General features: G+C 43.7%; 1 protein-coding gene across 5 annotated transcripts in view; it reads right to left on the bottom strand.

Annotated features, from left to right (window-relative positions):
- Positions 1–1,185: 1,185 nt before the first annotated feature.
- Positions 1,186–19,323, bottom strand: part of Fbxo15 (F-box protein 15) — a 56,827-nt gene continuing 38,689 nt past the window's right edge. For all 5 annotated transcript variants that reach the window (XM_036204320.1, XM_036204321.1, XM_036204324.1 and 2 more), the window contains 2 exons: positions 7,518–7,642; positions 1,186–2,482 (listed from right to left, as the gene is read on the bottom strand). In XM_036204320.1, coding sequence (XP_036060213.1) covers positions 2,213–2,482; positions 7,518–7,642 — 395 coding nt within the window. In that variant the 3' untranslated portion in view covers positions 1,186–2,212. The remainder of the gene's footprint in view (positions 2,483–7,517; positions 7,643–19,323) is intronic.

The raw sequence follows: 19,323 nt of genomic DNA, 5'->3' as shown, positions 1-19,323 counted from the left end.
CATGCACTCTCCTCTACCCATGACTTCCAGAATGTAAGGGGCACTGTGCTGCCCAGCTGAAGTCTGGACTTGACAATGTTGGCACTCACCAACTGATGACTGACCCAGGGCCTGCTCATCTGCAGCCTGCCTTCAGATGTTTTGCCCCTGACTGGCCTAGTCTTGGGTCTGTGCTTCAGCTATTGTGGACACGTGAGGTCCACTACTCAGGGCTCTGCTGTTACATTCTTCTGGGCAGCTCATTTCCTAGGTACCCTACTGCTTGCCCATCTGACCTCTGGCTTGACCCTTCTAGTATCCTGCTGGGTAGTGCCTGTGGCTTCTGCAGCTCACACCTATCAACAGCAATCTCAGTCATGTCTACCACAGCTAAAAAGTCAAAATGATATTCCTCAAAGTCATGGGAAACCCGAGAAGGCTCTCCAGGCTGAAGACAAATAGTGTTCCCAATACCCAAATGCACTGGTGTCTCCAGACCAGCTTGCTGGAGGAACAATTCCTTTACTGGCGTCAGAGAAATACTTCATATACTTCTCCATTTAAGCACTTTGCTTCTTGAGCATTTGTAATTATTAGGTTTATAAGCAGACTTTATTAAAAATAAGAGACTACTATCAGGTTGCTTATATAAATCTCTTGGCAAAAGGTCGTCAGATCTTTGACCGGATTTTAAGACGGACAATATATTGCATCTGAGCACACTTTAAACACCTTTTATCCCCCACTAGGGATGGATATACTTTTCTGGTGTGTAACTCAAACTTGTTTTCTTTGCCAACTGAATAATTAAGAGTTTGTACCTGTTTCTTTTCTTGAATTGACTCAACTTAATGAGCCCTGCTTTGTGAAGCTGTTATCCGAGATGCCCCACCATAATCAATCCTATTGCTTTGCAAACAAAGGGCTTTCTTCTTGACAATGGAGTATGATTGTGAAATGCTTTTTTTCATGTACATGAAAACTTAATTTCAATACATATAATACTCACATGGTGTCTTGGCACATTTGTTGCTATAATAAAATACCCAAGACTGGGTAATATATAAGAAAAGACTAATTTGTTCAGAGGTTCTAGTCAGCATGGAGAGGGTCCCACACCATATCCTGACATCAAAGAGGGCATCATATGATAAGACAAATCAAGTGTGCCAGAGAGCTCATTGGCTAAATAGAGGCAGAAAAATATTAGCGGAAAAACACATTCTTTTATTATATGCCTATGAATATATTCACATGTAATACAGTCATATGTAAAAACAAATATATCCCAAATACAATGTAGCAAACAAAGCAAAATGCCCAAGGGTTAAGTTGGGTCTGCCTGAACATGCTGATCCCTTCCCAGCCCAGGGAAACCAGGTTTGGGTTTCTCTCTCCCCAGACAGTAACCACAGCAAAGGTTGGATGATCTCTGGACCCTGAGTCCAGGGCTGTGCAAGACAATGTCTCATGAAGGGAGTGGAAGCTGAGGGGATACTCAGGTGTCTCCAATATTCTGTAACGCTCAGCTGACACCCAGGCAGTGCACTGCCCCAGTGCCACGGTGTGGCAACTGACGTAGCTGTGTTTCCTCAGCGTAGCTCTGGTCAGCCACTAATGGCAGAGAGCAAAGCTCTCGTGGGGAAACCATGGTCAAGGCAAGCAGCCAGGGTGAACCCTAGTCACTAAGAGAGAGGACAGGAGGGAGAGACAGGAGGGAGAGCGCGAGTGTTAGCTTTATTGTTAACTGTTCATCTTGGAATAATGAGACATGCTTTTAAGTTGCAGAAGCATGGCAAGGGTTCCCTATTTGCCCTTCACTCAGACCCTCTAGATGCTGCTTCATGGAACTGGGTAGCAGAACCAGGGGTGGTGCGACCATGTCTAGTCTACAGCCCCTCTTCCACTCCCGAGGCTGTCCCCGAGGCACCCCTGGCCTGAGCCCCAGTCTGAGGCCACACTTGCTCTTCCCTGTCATTGTGCACACGCTCACACAAACCACAAGACTTCCAAGTATTCTGTCTGATTTTGTCTCACCTGAGTCTTCACCTGGGGCATGTGCTATTGAAATTTTAATCTTCCAAACACTAACTTTACTCACAAACCATAGTTTCTATGGAAAATAATAAGGCACTAGACAGCCTGCCATGGATGCACTTTAACTTCCAACAAGAACCAGTTGTGGAAAACAAACGGCTCACTAGTAACAAGGCCTTCCACCTCCTGCTAAAACTCAGTATTTTGTCCCAAACCAATGGTTTATTTTTGCTACGCTGAGGTAAAGGGCCAGGCTGACGAGGAAGTACTCTTCTGTCTCTTCGATCCACACCAGCTCTGCGTGCACTCCTCCTTCTGCGTCCATGTAGTCCACATAGTAAGTGTGCCCCAGGAAGTTAGGACCGTCAGAGGGGCAGGCGGCGGATCTCATGCACACTGGAGAACTCACACACCAAAAGGGCTTCCTGTGCTCGTCCAGAAGGGTCACGTCCACTACAGAGCAACTCTGTAATTAAGATTAACAAGTCAGGATCAAATGCTCATTTCCACAGGAACTGTGACTCTGTAAAATCAACTGGAAATGATGCTTGTGGCATCCAACTCCAAAGTCCCCTCATACACACCACGGGACCTACTTTTTATCCAAAACCTAGCTAGTGCTTACCAGACTACCTCAGCAGATGACCTCATCCATGTGTGTGCACAGAGCTGTCAATGTGGGCAAGTTAGTGCTGGAGCCTGTCTAAAGGCAAAGGTCTGCAGAAAATGAGGCCTGTGCCACTGTTTCCAAGAGGATGGCACCCTGCCCTGGACAACAGCTTCTCAGTGCTCCAGCAGACTGTTGCCTTCCACTCTCTTGACCTGTTTCCTTGAGGCGCCGAACTTCCGGCCTCAGGTTTCTTTTCTTCATTGTCCACCATCTTCTGTTTACACCGTGACTGGCACTAGGCTCCCCATCCACCCGTGCCTCCCTCTCCTTCTCTCTTTCAAGTCTCACCATCTCCTCAGTGACCCCGACTGCTAGTGGACCAAGGACAGACTCCTAGGATCCATTCTTCACCTCGGTCATTCATCCCCACGCTCTGACTCCAGACACTGCGCCTCCTGTGAAGGCAGCACTTCCAGAATCAACACCGTAGGCCCTGCTTCCCACTTGTCTCTTCACCTTCCTACTTACTCAGCACCCCTGGCTCCAGCCCACTAGATTACAGATCCACCAGAATTATAAGCCGTCACTACTAGTGCATCCTGAACAGCCCACTAGAATACAGATCCACCAGTGTTTGTCACTGTAAGCTGTCACTACTAGTGCATCCTGAACTACATGCTGTGAGGCACAACTACGTGTTAGAAGGAATCACACACAGCACTATCTTAGTAAATTCTGCATAGGTAACATACATGTAACATATAACACATGTGTGTTTGTGTGTGAGAAAAGGTTTGGGAAGCATCATGGCCCTCTTCCTCAATGCTTTATCTCACCTGGCTCCAGATCGACTAAAACCCAGCTGTGCCTGAGTCAAAGTGTCTCGTGTGTGTGTGTGTGTGTGTGTGTGTGTGTGTGTGTGTGTGTGTGTGTATCTGATTGCCCAGCATAGCAGCAGAGCCACAGATGGAGCTATCTGTAGCCATGGCCACACTCAGAATTCTGTTTTGAGTCTACTGTGCATTACACACCCTTTCTCCTCCCAGAACTGGCATACTGCACCCTCTCCTATGAACCTCTGTGCCCTACTCACAGGGTGCCCCTGCACATCATGTCCTCTTGCCAGAGAGATGTGAGAAGAGCACCTTCCTATCTTACACACAACTATGTCCACATCACCTCCTTACGTACATCTGTGTTCAGTGTGCTTTTAGCAGTGGGTTGGATGGTCCGCCAACAAGGAGGTAGCCTCTGACACAGTGAGAGCTTTTACACCAGCTTCTAACATTCAGATATGTTCAAGTGAGTCTGGGAGGAGGGGAGGGGAACAAACGGACAGACACACCGAGAGAAATAAACCTCCCAGAGTCATGGTGTCCCTTGCTCTCTCTTATCTTTGCAGATAAATCTATCTTCCCTCTGTCCAAAGCCTTACCTCCTGTTCACACTTCAACCCACTCTGACCCACCTCCTCCTAAGGTCTCTAAACACAGTGAACATCTGTTCCATCTCCACCTGGGCAGGCTCAGCACTACTCATCATTCTTGGTTTCAAACACTACCTTCCCAGCACTTCCAGACCACCCACAGCTTCCACCAGGCCCTACCACTAGTGGTCCCCAAGCTTGACTGAAAGCACTGGTTTTAACCACTCTCTCTCTAGATGGAATCAGTCTACATCCACAACTCATAATAATCAAGGTGTCCATGGCTTCCAAAGTGTACCTCCAAGCTGAACCTGTTTCAGATTCAAGAATTAAATATACAAGTTTTTGCTCAACAACTTGGATGACTGAAAGGTCAATCAAGTTTGGTGTAATTTATTCAAACCCATGATCATCCCAGTGAAACTGCACCTAGCTTGGGTACTGGGGTGGCATCACTGGCCATCAGCTGTCTGAAGTTTGGTGCCACCCAACTTCCTCTTGCCCTCACCATCTACCTGCAGCCCACCACTAACACTGCCTGGTCTGGATTAAATGCAAACTGATGCCAAGCTTTACGACAGATTTCTAAGCCCAGGCTCTGTCTGGGGAAAAAAAAAAAAAAAAAAAAAAAAAGATAATTTGTAGTCACATATGCCTTTAAAAACAGAAATAAAAGAAACTCTTTTGCTTGCGAATTGTAGACACAGCCTTCTAATGTATAAAACACCCCTCTGGGTAAACGCTGATCAAGTGTGTCACCTAAATCTGGCTTTGTTAAAAGAACAAAACAATGATTTGTTACGCAGCTTTCTTTGAAGTAACGTGTGAGCTTGACAGAGGTCTCGCATGGTGTGGGCTGCAAGGCTCTGGTGAGAAAGTAGTAGTGGTTTACTACCACTCGGGAGGGCAGGGAGCTAACACTGGCTGGCTTGGTAATGACACAGTGGGGGCATGCCAAGCCAGGCCAGGGGCTCACACATCTCTGTGGCGGATGTTCACTTGCAAGTCACAGACCAGTCTTCCTCTTTATAAGAAGATGGTGGTAGAAACAAGTTACAGATGATTGCAGTGGCTAAATGTCATGTGACCCACACAAGACAGTGTTCTATGGCCAGGCACTGTGCCTCTTGTGCAGTGGTGTGCACAACCAGGTCTGTGTCCAGTTGCCTGAGGTATTCAGTATCATTCACAATGACATACTCCCTAATCTATCTGTCTGTATTCCTATCAGAATCTCTCATTTATGGATTTCTTTTGGCAATCCTTTTTTTATGTCTTCTTTTGGTTTTTCCTTTATGCCTTGTCATCTTATACATTAGAAGGTTGTATCTACAATTCTCAGGCAGAAGCAATTATCTTTTATTTCTATTTTAATAGTCATATGTGTCTAAGAAGTACCTTGTTTTTCAGACAAAGCCTTACTCTACAGCCCAGGCTAGCCTGTACTGGTTGTTATCTTCCTGCCTTAGTTTCGCCAGTGTGTGAGGTAAGGGCATGAACAAGTACATCCAGCTAAAGCCTTTTTGTACTTTATGTTCTTCCTTTAAACAAACAAAACAAAGAAACTAGATCCCCTAAAGCCAATTTCTTAAACTGCATTTTTACTGTTCACTGTGCTTAGGGTGGTCAGATTCCTGCAGGGAAATCCCTGAGCTATACAACACACACATGGAACGCGGTGTCCCTCACTTGGATACTTTCTTTGGGAACTCCAAGGATAAATTAGCCATAACACATAATACTGGCTCTAAACATAAGTGGTATATCCAGATCCACCCAACCTCCAACTCAGGAGACAACAAAGTCTTCCCTGTGAGAAAAGGTATTAGTGGAGAAACTGTCAGGGCCATCCACCCCCGACTTCAAAGGCTCAGATCCCGCCTCTGGAAACACTGCCCTGAGCTTGCTGGAGAGCCAGGTTCTGCAGCCATTAGTGTGGCCTCTATGCTATGGAAGTCCACAGTGTACTTGTTGTTAAAGGACTCCTTAGGATTGAGTCTTCCTTACATGCAGTTCCAGGGAGGCTTTGTTTTCAATCCTAGAGCTAGGATAAAGCTTTGTCTCGGTAGAATTACCATACTTCCCTTTTTAACCCCAGAGAACTAAACACCTGCTTTGATCTTGTTGTGAAGAGAAAACAGAATTAAATAACTTTAAAATTACCCTGACCCTTTAAGCTTGCCATATTTATATTCTGCCTTTCTTGGTCCTCAAGGTCTATTTTTAATGTTAATATTTTATTTTAATGTGCTTTTACGTCATGACCATTTCAGTCTATCACAGAAAAACAAAAGGTCACATCTGTACTAAAATATATGAAACAATAATCTTTTATACATGACACACACACAATTTATGCCAAAGTTTAAGATTTGCTCACAGATAAAGAGGATAAATAACAAATCCCAAATGGTTCAGAAGATGAGGCTCCTCAGGAACCCAGCCCTTGGTCTTGGTCAGTGTCATTACAGTTCTGCCCAGATGTCTACCAATGTGCAAAATGAGCACAGTGCAGAGGCTGTCTGCAGTTACAGCCAACCTGTGACTCCCAGATTCCACTCACACCATTCAGTAAAGAGAACCAGGGTAACCATGGGCACATAGTCACACAAGAGAATGGAACCATGGAGATCTCTAATTTCTCTTCCCTCTCTTCCTGACAACCCCCAACACTAACCCAACTCTCCCCACCATTTGGTTACTTTTATTTAGCTGCTCAAGATCCTGGAAACTGGAACAGGAACTCCTAATTGCACAGCCTTCAAAAGGGTGAAAATGTTTCCAGCAACTGTTACTTGCCTGGCCAACCTTCAGCTCCTTCCTCTCCCCACTGGACAGACAGACTGAGCATGTAAGAGAATAGAGGGCACAGTCAAAGCTATTCAAACACAGCCACAGTCCACCTGCCCATTCTACTCCTACACACCCCATGGACAGCACAGATAGCTGTGGTGGTTTGAAGTAGAATGGCCCCCCATAGGCTCATGTTTGAATGCTTGGTCCCCAGTTAGTAGAACTGGTTGGGAAGGATTAGGAGGTGTGGCCTTGTTGGAGGAAACATGAACTGGGGGTGGGCATTAAGGTTTCAAAAGCCTACACCAGACCTAGTGTCTCTGCCTCTGTCTCTCTCTGCCTGTGGATCAGGATGTAAGCTCTCAGTTACTGCTCCAGTGCCATGCCTGTCTGCTTCCCACCATGATGATCATGGACCAACCCTCTAAAACCATAAACAAGGCCCCAATCAAATGCTTTCGAGTTGCCTTGGTCACAGTGTCTCTTCACAGCAATAGAACAGTATCTAATATAAAACATTACATAAATACTTGATGAAGATCTCATTCTGCTAAAAGAATTCACAAACCTATAGAAACCAGAATACTTTTGAGGGAGGGTTATATATACATAACAACAGACTTTTTATTACACATAAGTTACTTGAAGAAAAAAAATAACTTCTGTTTTTACCTCAATAAAGCCGTCAAAAACATTAGTTCTCCATGCAAGGCCAACTTTTCCAATAAGAGGTAGGTGTTCTCTGTTATTTTTTAAACTTATCACCATGAACTTCACATATCCATTCTCAATGCATCCTGAAATGATTTAAGGTTGGTTTAATTGCTGCATTTCAATGTGAGGCAAAAAAAAAAAAAAAAAAAAAAAGTCTTTAGGCTGGCTGCTCCTAAGGCATACCTTGTACTGTGAAATTGTACTCACTAAGGACATGTGCACACTCTGTCATGAGGCCTGAGTAGTAAACCTAGATCTCAGAGACTGGAAAGCAGATGTGGATTCTAAGGAAACTGCAAAGATGAGTCAGAAGGTGGCTAAGGAAATACACGCACGGTCACTGATGGGAAGACAAAGGCTCAGCCCCACTGGCTGTGTCAGCAGCTCTCCATCACAGAAGACACTCACAAGGAGGACGGTTTACTGGGACTCAGTTTTGAATGTTTCTGTCTATGCAAGCTGACCCCAATGCTTTTGGATGCATGTAAATATACATTATAGAATACATGTAAAGCAAGCTGAGGTCCCACCAGCCCCTTTAAGGGCACACCCCCCATGACCTGAAGGTCCCCCGCCCAAACAGGCACCACTTCTCATAGGGTCCACTACCTCTCAATAATGCCAAGCTGAAAACCATGACTTTTAAAACACATGGGCCCTTAGAAGAAGGGTCATTAGAGATCAAGACCACATTACTTGGTTATGCCATCAGTCATGGAAATGGAAAAGGATAAACACTAACAAGCTTAAGGAAAGAGATTCAAATTATGTCAAAGAAAGAAAATCAAATGGGATCAAGAAATGAGGAAAAACTAAAAAGCAGGTGAACAAGATGAGGGAAAGGAAGAAACCCACTGCAGAAACCTATCTTCGCACATGCTCTTAAGCAAGGAAAGTCCTGCACACATTTACCAAAATGTGAGCCCAATCTCTACACTCTACATCCCTCCTCTATAGCTCACAGCTGCATACAAGCAACTTTGTCACCACCACAAAGGAGTGCATGTGTTCAGCTTCTTGTGACAACCAGGGCCTGCAACACTGCCCTGCTCCCAGGAACGCACACTTCGAGTTATTCAACACACCATGAAATGACATCAAGCACAGCAATACTGCAGTCTTCACTCTGATGACTTCAGAGACAGACATGTGCATAAAGGGGAGGTGTGACTCACTGGGTGAAGCAGAAGGAAAACATGGAAGGTTTGCACTTGAGTTATTTCATGGTGGAGCAGCTCATAGGTGTGGTGGGTATTGTGTTCCCTGAAATATTGTGTGTTCCCCGAAATAAACATATCTGGGGTCAGAGAACAGACAGCCACTAGAACAGAGCCAGAAATGGTGGCTAGAAAATGGGAAGAGTAAACCATAACAGAAGTTGGGCGGTGGTGGTACACACCTTTAATCCCAGCACTTGGGAGGCAGAGCTAGCCAGATCTCTGAGTTCAAGGCCACTTTAGAAACAGCTAAGCATGGTGACCCACGCCTTTAATCCCAGGGAGTGGGGGCAGAAAGAAAAAGGTATATAAGACATGAGGACCAGGAACTAAAAGAGGAAAAAGCATGTAGTTAGTTAAGCTTTGGAGCAACAGAGTTCAGCTGAGATTCATGTGGAGGAGGACTCAGAAGCTTCCAGCCTGAGGAAACAGGATTACCTGAGGAACTAACAAGGTGAGATAGCTGTGGCTTGTTCTGTGTCTCTGATCTTCCAGCAATCACCCCAATAACTGGCCTCAGGTTTGAGTTTTATTAATAAGACTCTTTAAGATTCCTGTTACACATAGGAGACAGTGTAATACCTTGGGACCTCATTTGGTTTTGAGTTATGCACATATGCACAACACTCCGATCGCTAAGCTTGGCAGTCTAGTTGTTTTCCATGAACACACTCTGCCCACATTCCCCTCTCTAAACAATGCTCAGCATGGCTACCCATACTCCCATCTCTAAATAACCCTGTATTTCCCCACATTTAGACAGTTTTTTTTCAAGTGTATTCCCAATGTATCCAAGAATAAAGACTAAAAAGACCAATCCAGCCTGAACTGCTTTTTAGATTCAGGTCCAATAAGACAAATTTATGTCCTTTGGTACCCTTCTAGGGTGAACTCCCTACTAATCATTGTATGGGAAAATGAATACATGCCCTATCAACAAAAACAGAGAACTATCTTCACTACACCCCTTGTCTTAGTTGGGGTTTCTATTGCTGTGAAGACACATTATGACCACAGAATCTCTTAAAAAGGAAAACATTTCATTGGGACTGGCTTGCAGATTCAGAGGTTTAGTTCATTATGATGGCCAGAAACATGGCAGCACACAGGCAGACATGATGCTGGAGGATCCAGGAGTGCTACATTTGGATCATCAGGCAGCAGGAAGAGAGCAACACTAGGTCTGGCTTGAGCTTCTGAAACCTCAAAGCCCACCCTAGTGATTCACTTCCTCCAGCAAGGCCACACCTCCTGATAGTGCCACTCCCTGGTAGCCAAGCATTCAAATCTATGAGCTTATGCGGGCTATTCCTATTCAAACCACCACACCCCTTAATAATCAAACTCTTCCTCCTCTTGGAAACCACTGAAGAAACCTTCAAACTGTACTCCAAGGCCTTGAGCACTCTCTCACACATGGCTCCACTGTCAAGCTTGAAAATGTATCTTTCTATAACCAGCACTGTGGCTTTGCTCCCTTTCCTCCAAATACAGTTATCTTGTTTCCTTTGCAAACTACTGTGAACTCTGGTTTTCAATTCTTTGGGTAAGAAGCACAAACACCTGGTCTAGACTCTGACCACCAGTAACAATGGATGAAATAAAAATGATACTAAGCTGCCTTGGGAACCAAATCCCTACTCCAGAAGTCCTATAGTGTTTTCTGACAAGTATACTCAAAGGTTAACATCAAGGCTTCACCAGGTGCCTCCTGTATGACACGATGCTTCAAGGGAGAGGCATCATCAGGTGTGTCTCACTCTAGAGGAGGCTGCCTCCAGCCCCTATTGCCACAGTAGCAGCTTCTGAAGGGGAAGACCACCAGTTCCCCATGTGAGTGACAAGAATTGTCTGCTCCTCTCCTGTTCTCCCACAGAGTAGATGGATGGCAGGTGACACCAGGCCAATAAGACTCCACACAATCCTACAGCAGATATTTTTTCCATGGACAAGGATCTTGTCCATCAAGGAACCATAGACAAAACTGGCAATTCACTAAAATGTAACACTACTAATTAATACACAAGAACAAACTACTGACATCTGCAACTGTGTGGATAAAGCCTGAGTCCTACACTGAGCAGAAGAATCAGAGTACAGGGAAAGCCCAGAAGCACAGAGACAAACTGTGATACTATTTATGTGATGTACTAAATGTGAAACCAATCTGGGGTGGGGAAAGTGGCCCGTCCATATGAGAGTCTTTGACAGAAAGACAAAGCACATAACAGAAGTCCACTGTTAGCATCTGTGTCAGCCTCGCCCTGCGGTCTTCTGGTCTGTATTAGCCACACTTCCCACACAGCTGTGACTCTGGTGGGCCCCAACAATTTAGTCCTTCAGAACTTCAACATTCATCTGTACAGATTTCAGCACTCTGCAATCTACCCTCACCTTTCCTCTTTCTAGACCTCTACTGCACACTGCCATTCCATTACATGCAATGGTTTCTGCATGCTGAGATCTGTTTTATCAAAAACAATTCTCTGGAAATAAAAGGCCATGTCCTTCTGTGGCCTATTAACAACATACTAATGACACATTTTCAGCTATGATCAGGGTTCATTTCTGTTTCAGAAATAAATGTAACATAGAAAAGTGGAATGTAAAGAATATGGGGAGGATAGGTTGATTGGTAATTGATTTTTCTAATGCACATAAAAGAGGGAAAGGGATAAGGAAGATTAGAACAGACTGAGGCAGGAAATCACCAGAGTTACCTAAAGAGATGAGCCCGATAAAGGGAACCGGACTCAAGATTCCACCTGAGAAGCAAACAGGGGAACACAGAATCACCTAGAAAGAGCAAGAGTGAGCACCTCTCACACCATGAACTCAAAGCTCTTTGCCATGTAGTATTAACCAGTATTGACTAGACCAGATACCACAAAGGGGCAATCAATAACACAATGGTATAATCATTAGGTCCCAGTGGTCAGACAGAGCCAGTTGGTACTGCCTCTTAAGGAGAGAAAACCTTCAGTGTTCCTCATTCCCTGTTATGTTCTGACATAACATCCCAGGCACATGCAAGGTTTTTCTACATTTGTTTCCTTCCTGGCTAAATATTTTTAGACACCTTTGTTACTGTTCAAGTCTCCAGAAGAGAAGAAACTCAAGTATCTCAGGTCAGTTAGAGATTGTGGAGGATGGAGAGACAGGGCAACAGACACTGGCGGCAGGAATGGGCTCTCCTGGTCCTTTCTGTTACCCAGGCCAAACTGACACAGGTGAGGCTCTACTAGAGAGGTAAGAAATGCACAACCTCCACTCTCTCCATCTGGTTGGCATGGTGACAACAGTGTCAGGAAGATCTACTCAAGTCTTGAGCCCTCAGGTGGTCTCTACATAAAAAGATGCATATATAGCAGCAGGGCTGTTCCTGACACTGTGACAATCAACTGTAGGTTAAAGAGAATAAAAGACGGTCTTAGACTCTAAAACTTTACCATTGGCTAATTCGGCAGTCCGGAGCTCGCTCTTTTAAATTACTAGGTTCACAGGTTCCAACAGGCATTTCCCTAAGTCTCAGTTCTATTTCCCATGGCTTTGCACCAATCAGTTCAGTCCACCTGAGTATAACTTACTTTCTAGACAAGTCTTCTCTCAAGGTAGAAGAAAGTACATGGATCCTTCCGGAGGAGGGTTCTCTACGGCCTGCTCTGTTCTTGCTTAGGATACTCTTATATTCCCTACAGCAAGAAGGCGGGGCACTGGGTAAGAGGAGAGACACCTCCCTGTCAAGTAGCCTCTTCATGTGGCTTCACACTGACTCAGGTGAGTTCATGGCACAGCCAACCCCAAGAAGATGCGATGAGACTCTCGGAAGTGAAAAAGAACCTCAGACTCAAGACCCAACAACCAGGCAGGAGAGCTAACTAAGAAGGGAGCTGACCTCAAAGAATCAAAATAGGACAGGAGATGGGCTGTCTAGACATGTCCTGTGCCATGCTGGACATCAAGGGCTGCATCAAGTCAAAGCACCTGGAACTAAGATGGACTCTGAACTCTTCAACACTGTGAAGTGGTTTGTTAGGCTGTGGTAGCTTGTAACTTTTAGAGCTTTGAATACAAATTTAAAATTTTAATTAAAAAAAAAGATATGACACAGAATTTGGTTTTTTTTCTTCTAAAATAATTTTTGACGTGGAAAGCACAGACCAATTTGTAAATAGAAGAGGAGTTGATAGGGAAGCAGATTTGAGATGATGAAAGAGACAAGAGACAAATGGCTAAATAAAGGTCTCGAGCAGGCAGGAGTGGATCTATTTAGAAACTGGAAAGTCCATTTTGGAAAGAAGTGGGACAGCTTTTCCTGTGAACTCGGAAAAAGCAAGACTGAAAAGAACTATGATGAGTGAAGATGTGACGGCCGGGTAGCACAGGAAGCAGGGCAGGAGGGCATGGGAGTACGGGCGGATTCGAGGTGCTGGGTGGTTATGAAAAGCTACAAAGCAAAGGGGCCAGTAAGTAATTGCCTGGAAGACCTCTGAGTAGTAAGAAAGGACAACTGAAGTGTGACCATCCTGGGTGAGAGGCTGACTCCAAGTTAGAGTGGCACAGGAGGCCAAGACTATAGAGGGAGGCACGGACGACGAGGAAAGGGTCTCTGCATGCCACACAGAGTCTAAGATGGGAAGGCTGTCACTGGACTGTGTCCTCAAGAAAAGGAAGCCAGAAAAGACCAAAGAGCCAGAAAGAGAGGAGACCCAGATAACGTATTGGGAGTACAGAAAGAGGGACCACGGACAGTTAAGAGGCTTACAATCCAAGAAGAGGCCCCTAAGCTAGATCAAAGACCTTGGGGTGCGCAAATAAACTCACACCAAGGGAAAATTTGTAGCATGAATCTTAAAAAGTTCTTATTAATAAAATCAAACCTGAGGCCAGGTACTGGGGTGAATGATGGAAGATCAGAGAAGCAGAACAAGCCACAGCTACCTCACCTCGCCAGTTCCTCAGCTGATTCTGTTTTCTCAGACTGGAAGCCTCTCAGTCCTCATCCAGAATGAATCTCAGCTGAACTGCACTCAAAAGCCTAAAACCTTAACCAGCCAAAAGCTTCTAGTTTCTGGTCTTCATGCCTTATATACCTTTCTGCCTCCTTCCATCACTTCCTGGGATTAAAGGCGTGTGTCACCATGCCTGGCTGTTTCCAATGTGGCCTTGAACTCACAGAGATCCAGAGGGATTTCTGCCTCTGGAATGCTAGGATTAAAGGTGTGCGTGCCACCATTTTCTGGCCTCTGTATGTAGTGGCTGTTCTGTTCTTTGACCCCAGATAAATTTATTAGGGTGCACAATATTTTGGGGAACACAATACCACCACAAAAATTAGAAAACCTATCATTTACATTTGTTGCACTTATGTTCCCCAAATTACTTGGTTTATATAAGAGATTCTATTTCCATAATTCCCTTACGAAGTATCTTATTATCTAAAACATCTTACTTAAACACATTTCCTTGACAACACAAATATACTTCAAAGAATTCAAATCACCAGCAAGGGCAAATAAAGAGTTGAGGTTAAATCTGGAGCAGCAGCCAGAGCAGCTGAAACAGGTTTCATCAAGGACAGCTCGTCTTCTGCCTCAACTGTGCAGCATGAGGACTTCATGGAGTGCAGCCTGTGTAGTCCCGAAGGCCTGGACTTCTACTGCCCTGCTGTAGCCATTGGTAATTTTTCACCAGGCCCCACAAACTAAACAACTGTACTCCACAGTTAGGTAAGTTCTGTTATGAGTAGCAGCCACTTGTAATGCTTACTACAGAACAGGAGAAATATAGTACGTACTCCTAATGAAGATGCCATAGTGCAGTGTCTGCTCTAAATTCTCTAAATAATCACCACCCAGAAAGGACAATACTGCTTCCCGTGACTCACGTGTCATGATAAATGCTTACAGAGTACAACCTGACCTAGAAACACAGCAAGCAATTAATATCAGGGACAGAGGCAATGAAAAAGCCACCTATTTTTAGGATCACCGCCACAAAAATAAGATAAAATGATATATGTACAAGCTCTAGAACTTCAAAAGAACTCACTTTCAGCTGCTGTAGACTCTGCTCTTGGCACAAGGAAAAAGAGAATCTGTAACTTGATAACCTCTGAATTCTCTGAAGTTGTCTACAGTGTCTTACAGATTAAGCCCAAATACTCAGCATGGTCAAGACCTGAACAAGAAGCATGGCACAAAAACATGGGGGGGCAGGACCAAAATAACAAGTAGAAAGGGAAACATTACCCCAAGAAGCTTAGTCATGACAGCAACAGGAAGCAAAGCACTCCTGAGGGAAAGTAGGCATCAACATAAACAATGTTCTCTGCTAAGGTGGTGTGATGGATCCTGGTGTCAACTTGACTGCATCTGGAAAGAAGTAAATGCAAGCAGCGGGCACTCCCGTGGAGGGTCAGCTTATCTGAGCAGGCTGACCCACCCCAAAGCAGAGAAAAGGACAAGGGAAAGGAAACTGCTTTTGGCCTGCTGGCCTCACTTCTGCAGACAAGAGAACCACCACTCCAGTGGCTCTCAACCGTGGGAGTCAGACGACCCTTTCACAGAAGTCACCTAAGGTCTGTTGAAAAGCAGATTTTTACATTACCATTCGTAACAGTAGCAAAATTACAATTATGAAGTAGCAACAAAAATAACTTTATGGCGGCTAAAGAGATGGCTCAGAGGTTAAGAGCACTGACTGTTCTTCCAGAGGTCCTGAGTTCAATTCCCAGCAACCACCTGTAATGAGATCTAGTGCCCTCTCCTGGCTTGCAGGAGTACATGCAGGCAGAACACTGTAAACTTAATAAATAAATAAATCTTTAGAAAAATAAGTTTATGGTTAGGAGGTCTCCACAAGATGAGGAACTGTATTATAGGGCCGCAGCATTAGGAAGGTTGAGAACCACTGCTCTATTCTGCTGCCATGTCATTTCTTTAACACATTGGAACCGATTTCTCCAGGGCTCCAATGCAGACTGAGGACCAGCAGCTCCCCAGGAAACTTCCAGGCCTTCTGCTCCAGCAACTGCGGAAACACTGAGCTTCCTGGTCTGAACTATGGATTCTTGGCCTCTGTGGTGTGAAACAGCTAGTGCTGGGGTACCTGGACTGCATCTGTAAACTAATCTAATGAACCCCCTTTGATGTGTTTATACATCTGTTCTATCCACTCTGATCCTTTCCAGAATCCTAACACATTGTAAAGCAAAACCTAAATAAACGAAGAAATGGGCCAAAACTCTAAATAAAAATCAAATATATTTGAGCTGGGAACATACATAATGCTCCATTCAGTAGTGGAGTCCTTGCCTTGTATGACCAAGGCCCTGGATTCAATCTTTTTCCCCCCTTTTTTTAAAATTATATTTGTGTTTTAATTTCACACATCAGCCATGGGTTCCCCTGTCCTCCCCCCCCCCCCCCCCCCCCCCACCTTCCCCCAGCCCCTCTCCTCCATTCCCATCTCCTCCAGGGCCAAGACTCCCCTGGGGATTCATTTAAACCTGGTGGATTCAGTACAGGCAGGTCCAGTCCCCTCTTTCCAGGCTGAGCAAAGTGTCCCTGTGTAAGCCCAAGATTCAAAACAGCCAGCTCATGCACTAAGGACAGGTCCTGGTCCCACAGCCTGGATGCCTCCCAAACAGTTCAAGCTATTCAATTGTCTCACTTATCCAGAGGGCCTGCTCCAGCTGGGGGCTCCACAGCCCCTGGCTCATAATTCATGTGCTTCCATTCGTCTGGCCTTTCGTCCCCGTGCTTTTTCCAATCCTGGGTGCAACAACTCACACTCCTTAATAAAACCTTAATTCCTTCTGGATTAATGCACAAATTCAACAGGACTCTGATAAAATCCCATAAGATATTTGGTTCTCTAGCTAAGTGAATACATGTAAAATAAATATTTATATAAATATAAAAATCATAAATAGGTAACAATAAATCACTAATTTCTTAAACTAGGGTAGAAGACATTCATTTTCATAACAAAATAAATAAGTCTGAACTATCTGCTTCCCTACTGGAGGCAATCACCCTGAGAGAAAAGCATAAGAACTGAAGAGAAGTAATTAACTATAGGAAATAAGGTGAGGGTATGTCTGATTTTAGAAAGTAGGATGTTCTATATAAAACAATTTTAGAAGAAATGTTTTAAAACCACATCTAATTGAAAACTTTTGAGATATCTATATGTACAAAATTAAAAGGCAACAGACAAAATGGAAGAACTATCTGGAAGAAGTAGGCAAAATGGGAGAACTATCTGTAACAAGTATATGCACACAAGTCACAACATTTAAAATAATGGAACTACACATAGAAGTGAATACCACTGGGAAAGAAACATGAAAATAAATCACATAATAGCACCTCCTTCTAGCCCTTGCAACGAATGTCTTCTCAGTGGGCTCTGCTGTCCACATGTGCACAACGGTAAACTGTGGACATGAATAGTAAGAGGTACTGCCTGCCTGCACCATGCTGGCCTTCACCTCCTCTCCTTCATCCTACCCAGGCCTCCAGCACAAGACAGTGTCACCCGCACAGTCCTCTGGAAAAGCCCTTAAAGATACACCTAGAGACGGGCCTCACTGTCCACAGTGATCTGAATACAGTCAGGCCAACAATGAAGATTAATCCTCGGAACAACTGACCAAAGTGTGTGAGATGAGATCAAAGTAGGGCTTCGAGTGGAATTTACAGCACTAAACATACCCACTAGAAAAGCAAGAACTACCTGGAGACAATTTCAGTTTCTATATACTAGAAAGCCACAAAAGAGTGAATTAATTCTAAATAAGCAGCAGAAAAGAAATAATAAAAATTAGAATAAAAAATCAACAAAATCAGTAGAGGAAAATCAAAGAAACCAAAAGGAAGCTCTTAAGAAGTAAAATCAATATATCTAACCAAACTAAGGAAATAAGAGTGAATATAAATTACATAATTATGAGAAATAAAAAAAATGGGACATCAGTCAAAATCTGAAGAAACATGAAAGGGCAATAAAGGAATACTATGAACAAATTTGATCACCTAGGTTTCAATTCCTTGAAAAACATTATCTGTCACGATTTAGATGAGAAGATACTCTGACCAGGCCTATCACTATCTAAGGAACTGAGCCCATAATTAACCATCTTCCAAAAAGGAAAACATAGGAGCAAGTTATTTCACTGGAAAATATGTAAGAAATGATAGCAATTTTCTTAACTCTCTTCTAAAAGTTATAAACAGAGTGAAAACTTCTAATATGTTCTATGAACAAATAAAAACACCTAATACCACCCGTTCAGGACTAAAAGAAAAACCCTGAATAAACTATGACAAGAAAGGAACTTCCTTAACTGATAAAGAATAGGTATTTTAAAAGTTACAGTTAACAACACAGTTATGGGGAAACATTCAAGCTTTCCCACTAAGATCTGAGAAAGGGAAGGATGTCTCTTCTCACACTGCCTGACAGGACTGTGCTGGAAGTCGCGGATAACACAGTGAAATAAGGACAGGAAATATAAAGTGACTGGCTTTCTATCAATACACCTACCAACAAATATCTGAAACAGTGAATTTGTAAAGAAGAAGGAAGGATTTAATCTGACTATAGTTTTGAAGGTTTCAGTTCATCATCAGTCAGCCCTCTGCTTTAGTGCCATGGAAAGGAAGCTCATCCTAACAGCAGCACACAGTACATGCAGCAAGACTACTCACTTCATGACCAGAAGGGACAAGGCTACGACCCTACAACACCCAGGACATACCTACAGTGAATGCAAGACTCCCACTAGGTCCCCTTCCTAAAGTTTACAGCATTTCTCTACAGCAACAGCCAAATCAAGCGCTTAACACATAGGGACTACAAGAAACATTCCTGATTCAAACTGTAGTAAAGGGTACCCTAATTGCAAAGAAAAAAGGACAGTTTGCTCACAGACGGTATGATTATCAATGTAGGAGATGCAAAACACTCCGAACTGACAACCTTCCAGCATGAAAGTAAGCTTCCGGCTCAGTTCCAGCTTGATTTCTCTACTTCTTGCATCCAAGATGTTTTATCTACTTCTGGTGGGCAATTAAGAGGAATCACTTAAGTCTGTTTTTGTGGTTTTTTTTTTTTTTTGGAGGGGGAGAGGGCGGTGAGGCTGGGCCCTACCTAAAATTTGGCAATTTCCTTAAAAAGTAAATATATTCTTAACACATGACCTAGTTATTACGGTTCTTACTGTTAACTCAAATGTGTTGAGTTGAAAATATGTCTATACAGAACCCTGTAAAGACATATTTATAGTAATTTTAATCAAAATTCACCAAATTTAAAAACACTTCAGTAGATGGATGAAAAAGCTAGCACATCTAAACAATACTTATGAAGGATGAGCTGTATCACATTAAGACCCAAGCGACAAGAATCATCACTTGTCTCTGGGGATTCAAAGCGCCATAGCCATTTTGTAAGACAGTAGAGCCATCTCTTATTTTTAATTGATTACTTTTGTTCTTTGACAACTCCATACACGTATAGTGTATTGTTTATTCTCACCA

This window comes from Onychomys torridus, chromosome 13, assembly GCF_903995425.1.
Source record: "Onychomys torridus chromosome 13, mOncTor1.1, whole genome shotgun sequence".
Lineage (NCBI taxonomy): Eukaryota > Metazoa > Chordata > Mammalia > Rodentia > Cricetidae > Onychomys > Onychomys torridus.
This window is presented reverse-complemented; position numbering and strand designations above follow the sequence as displayed.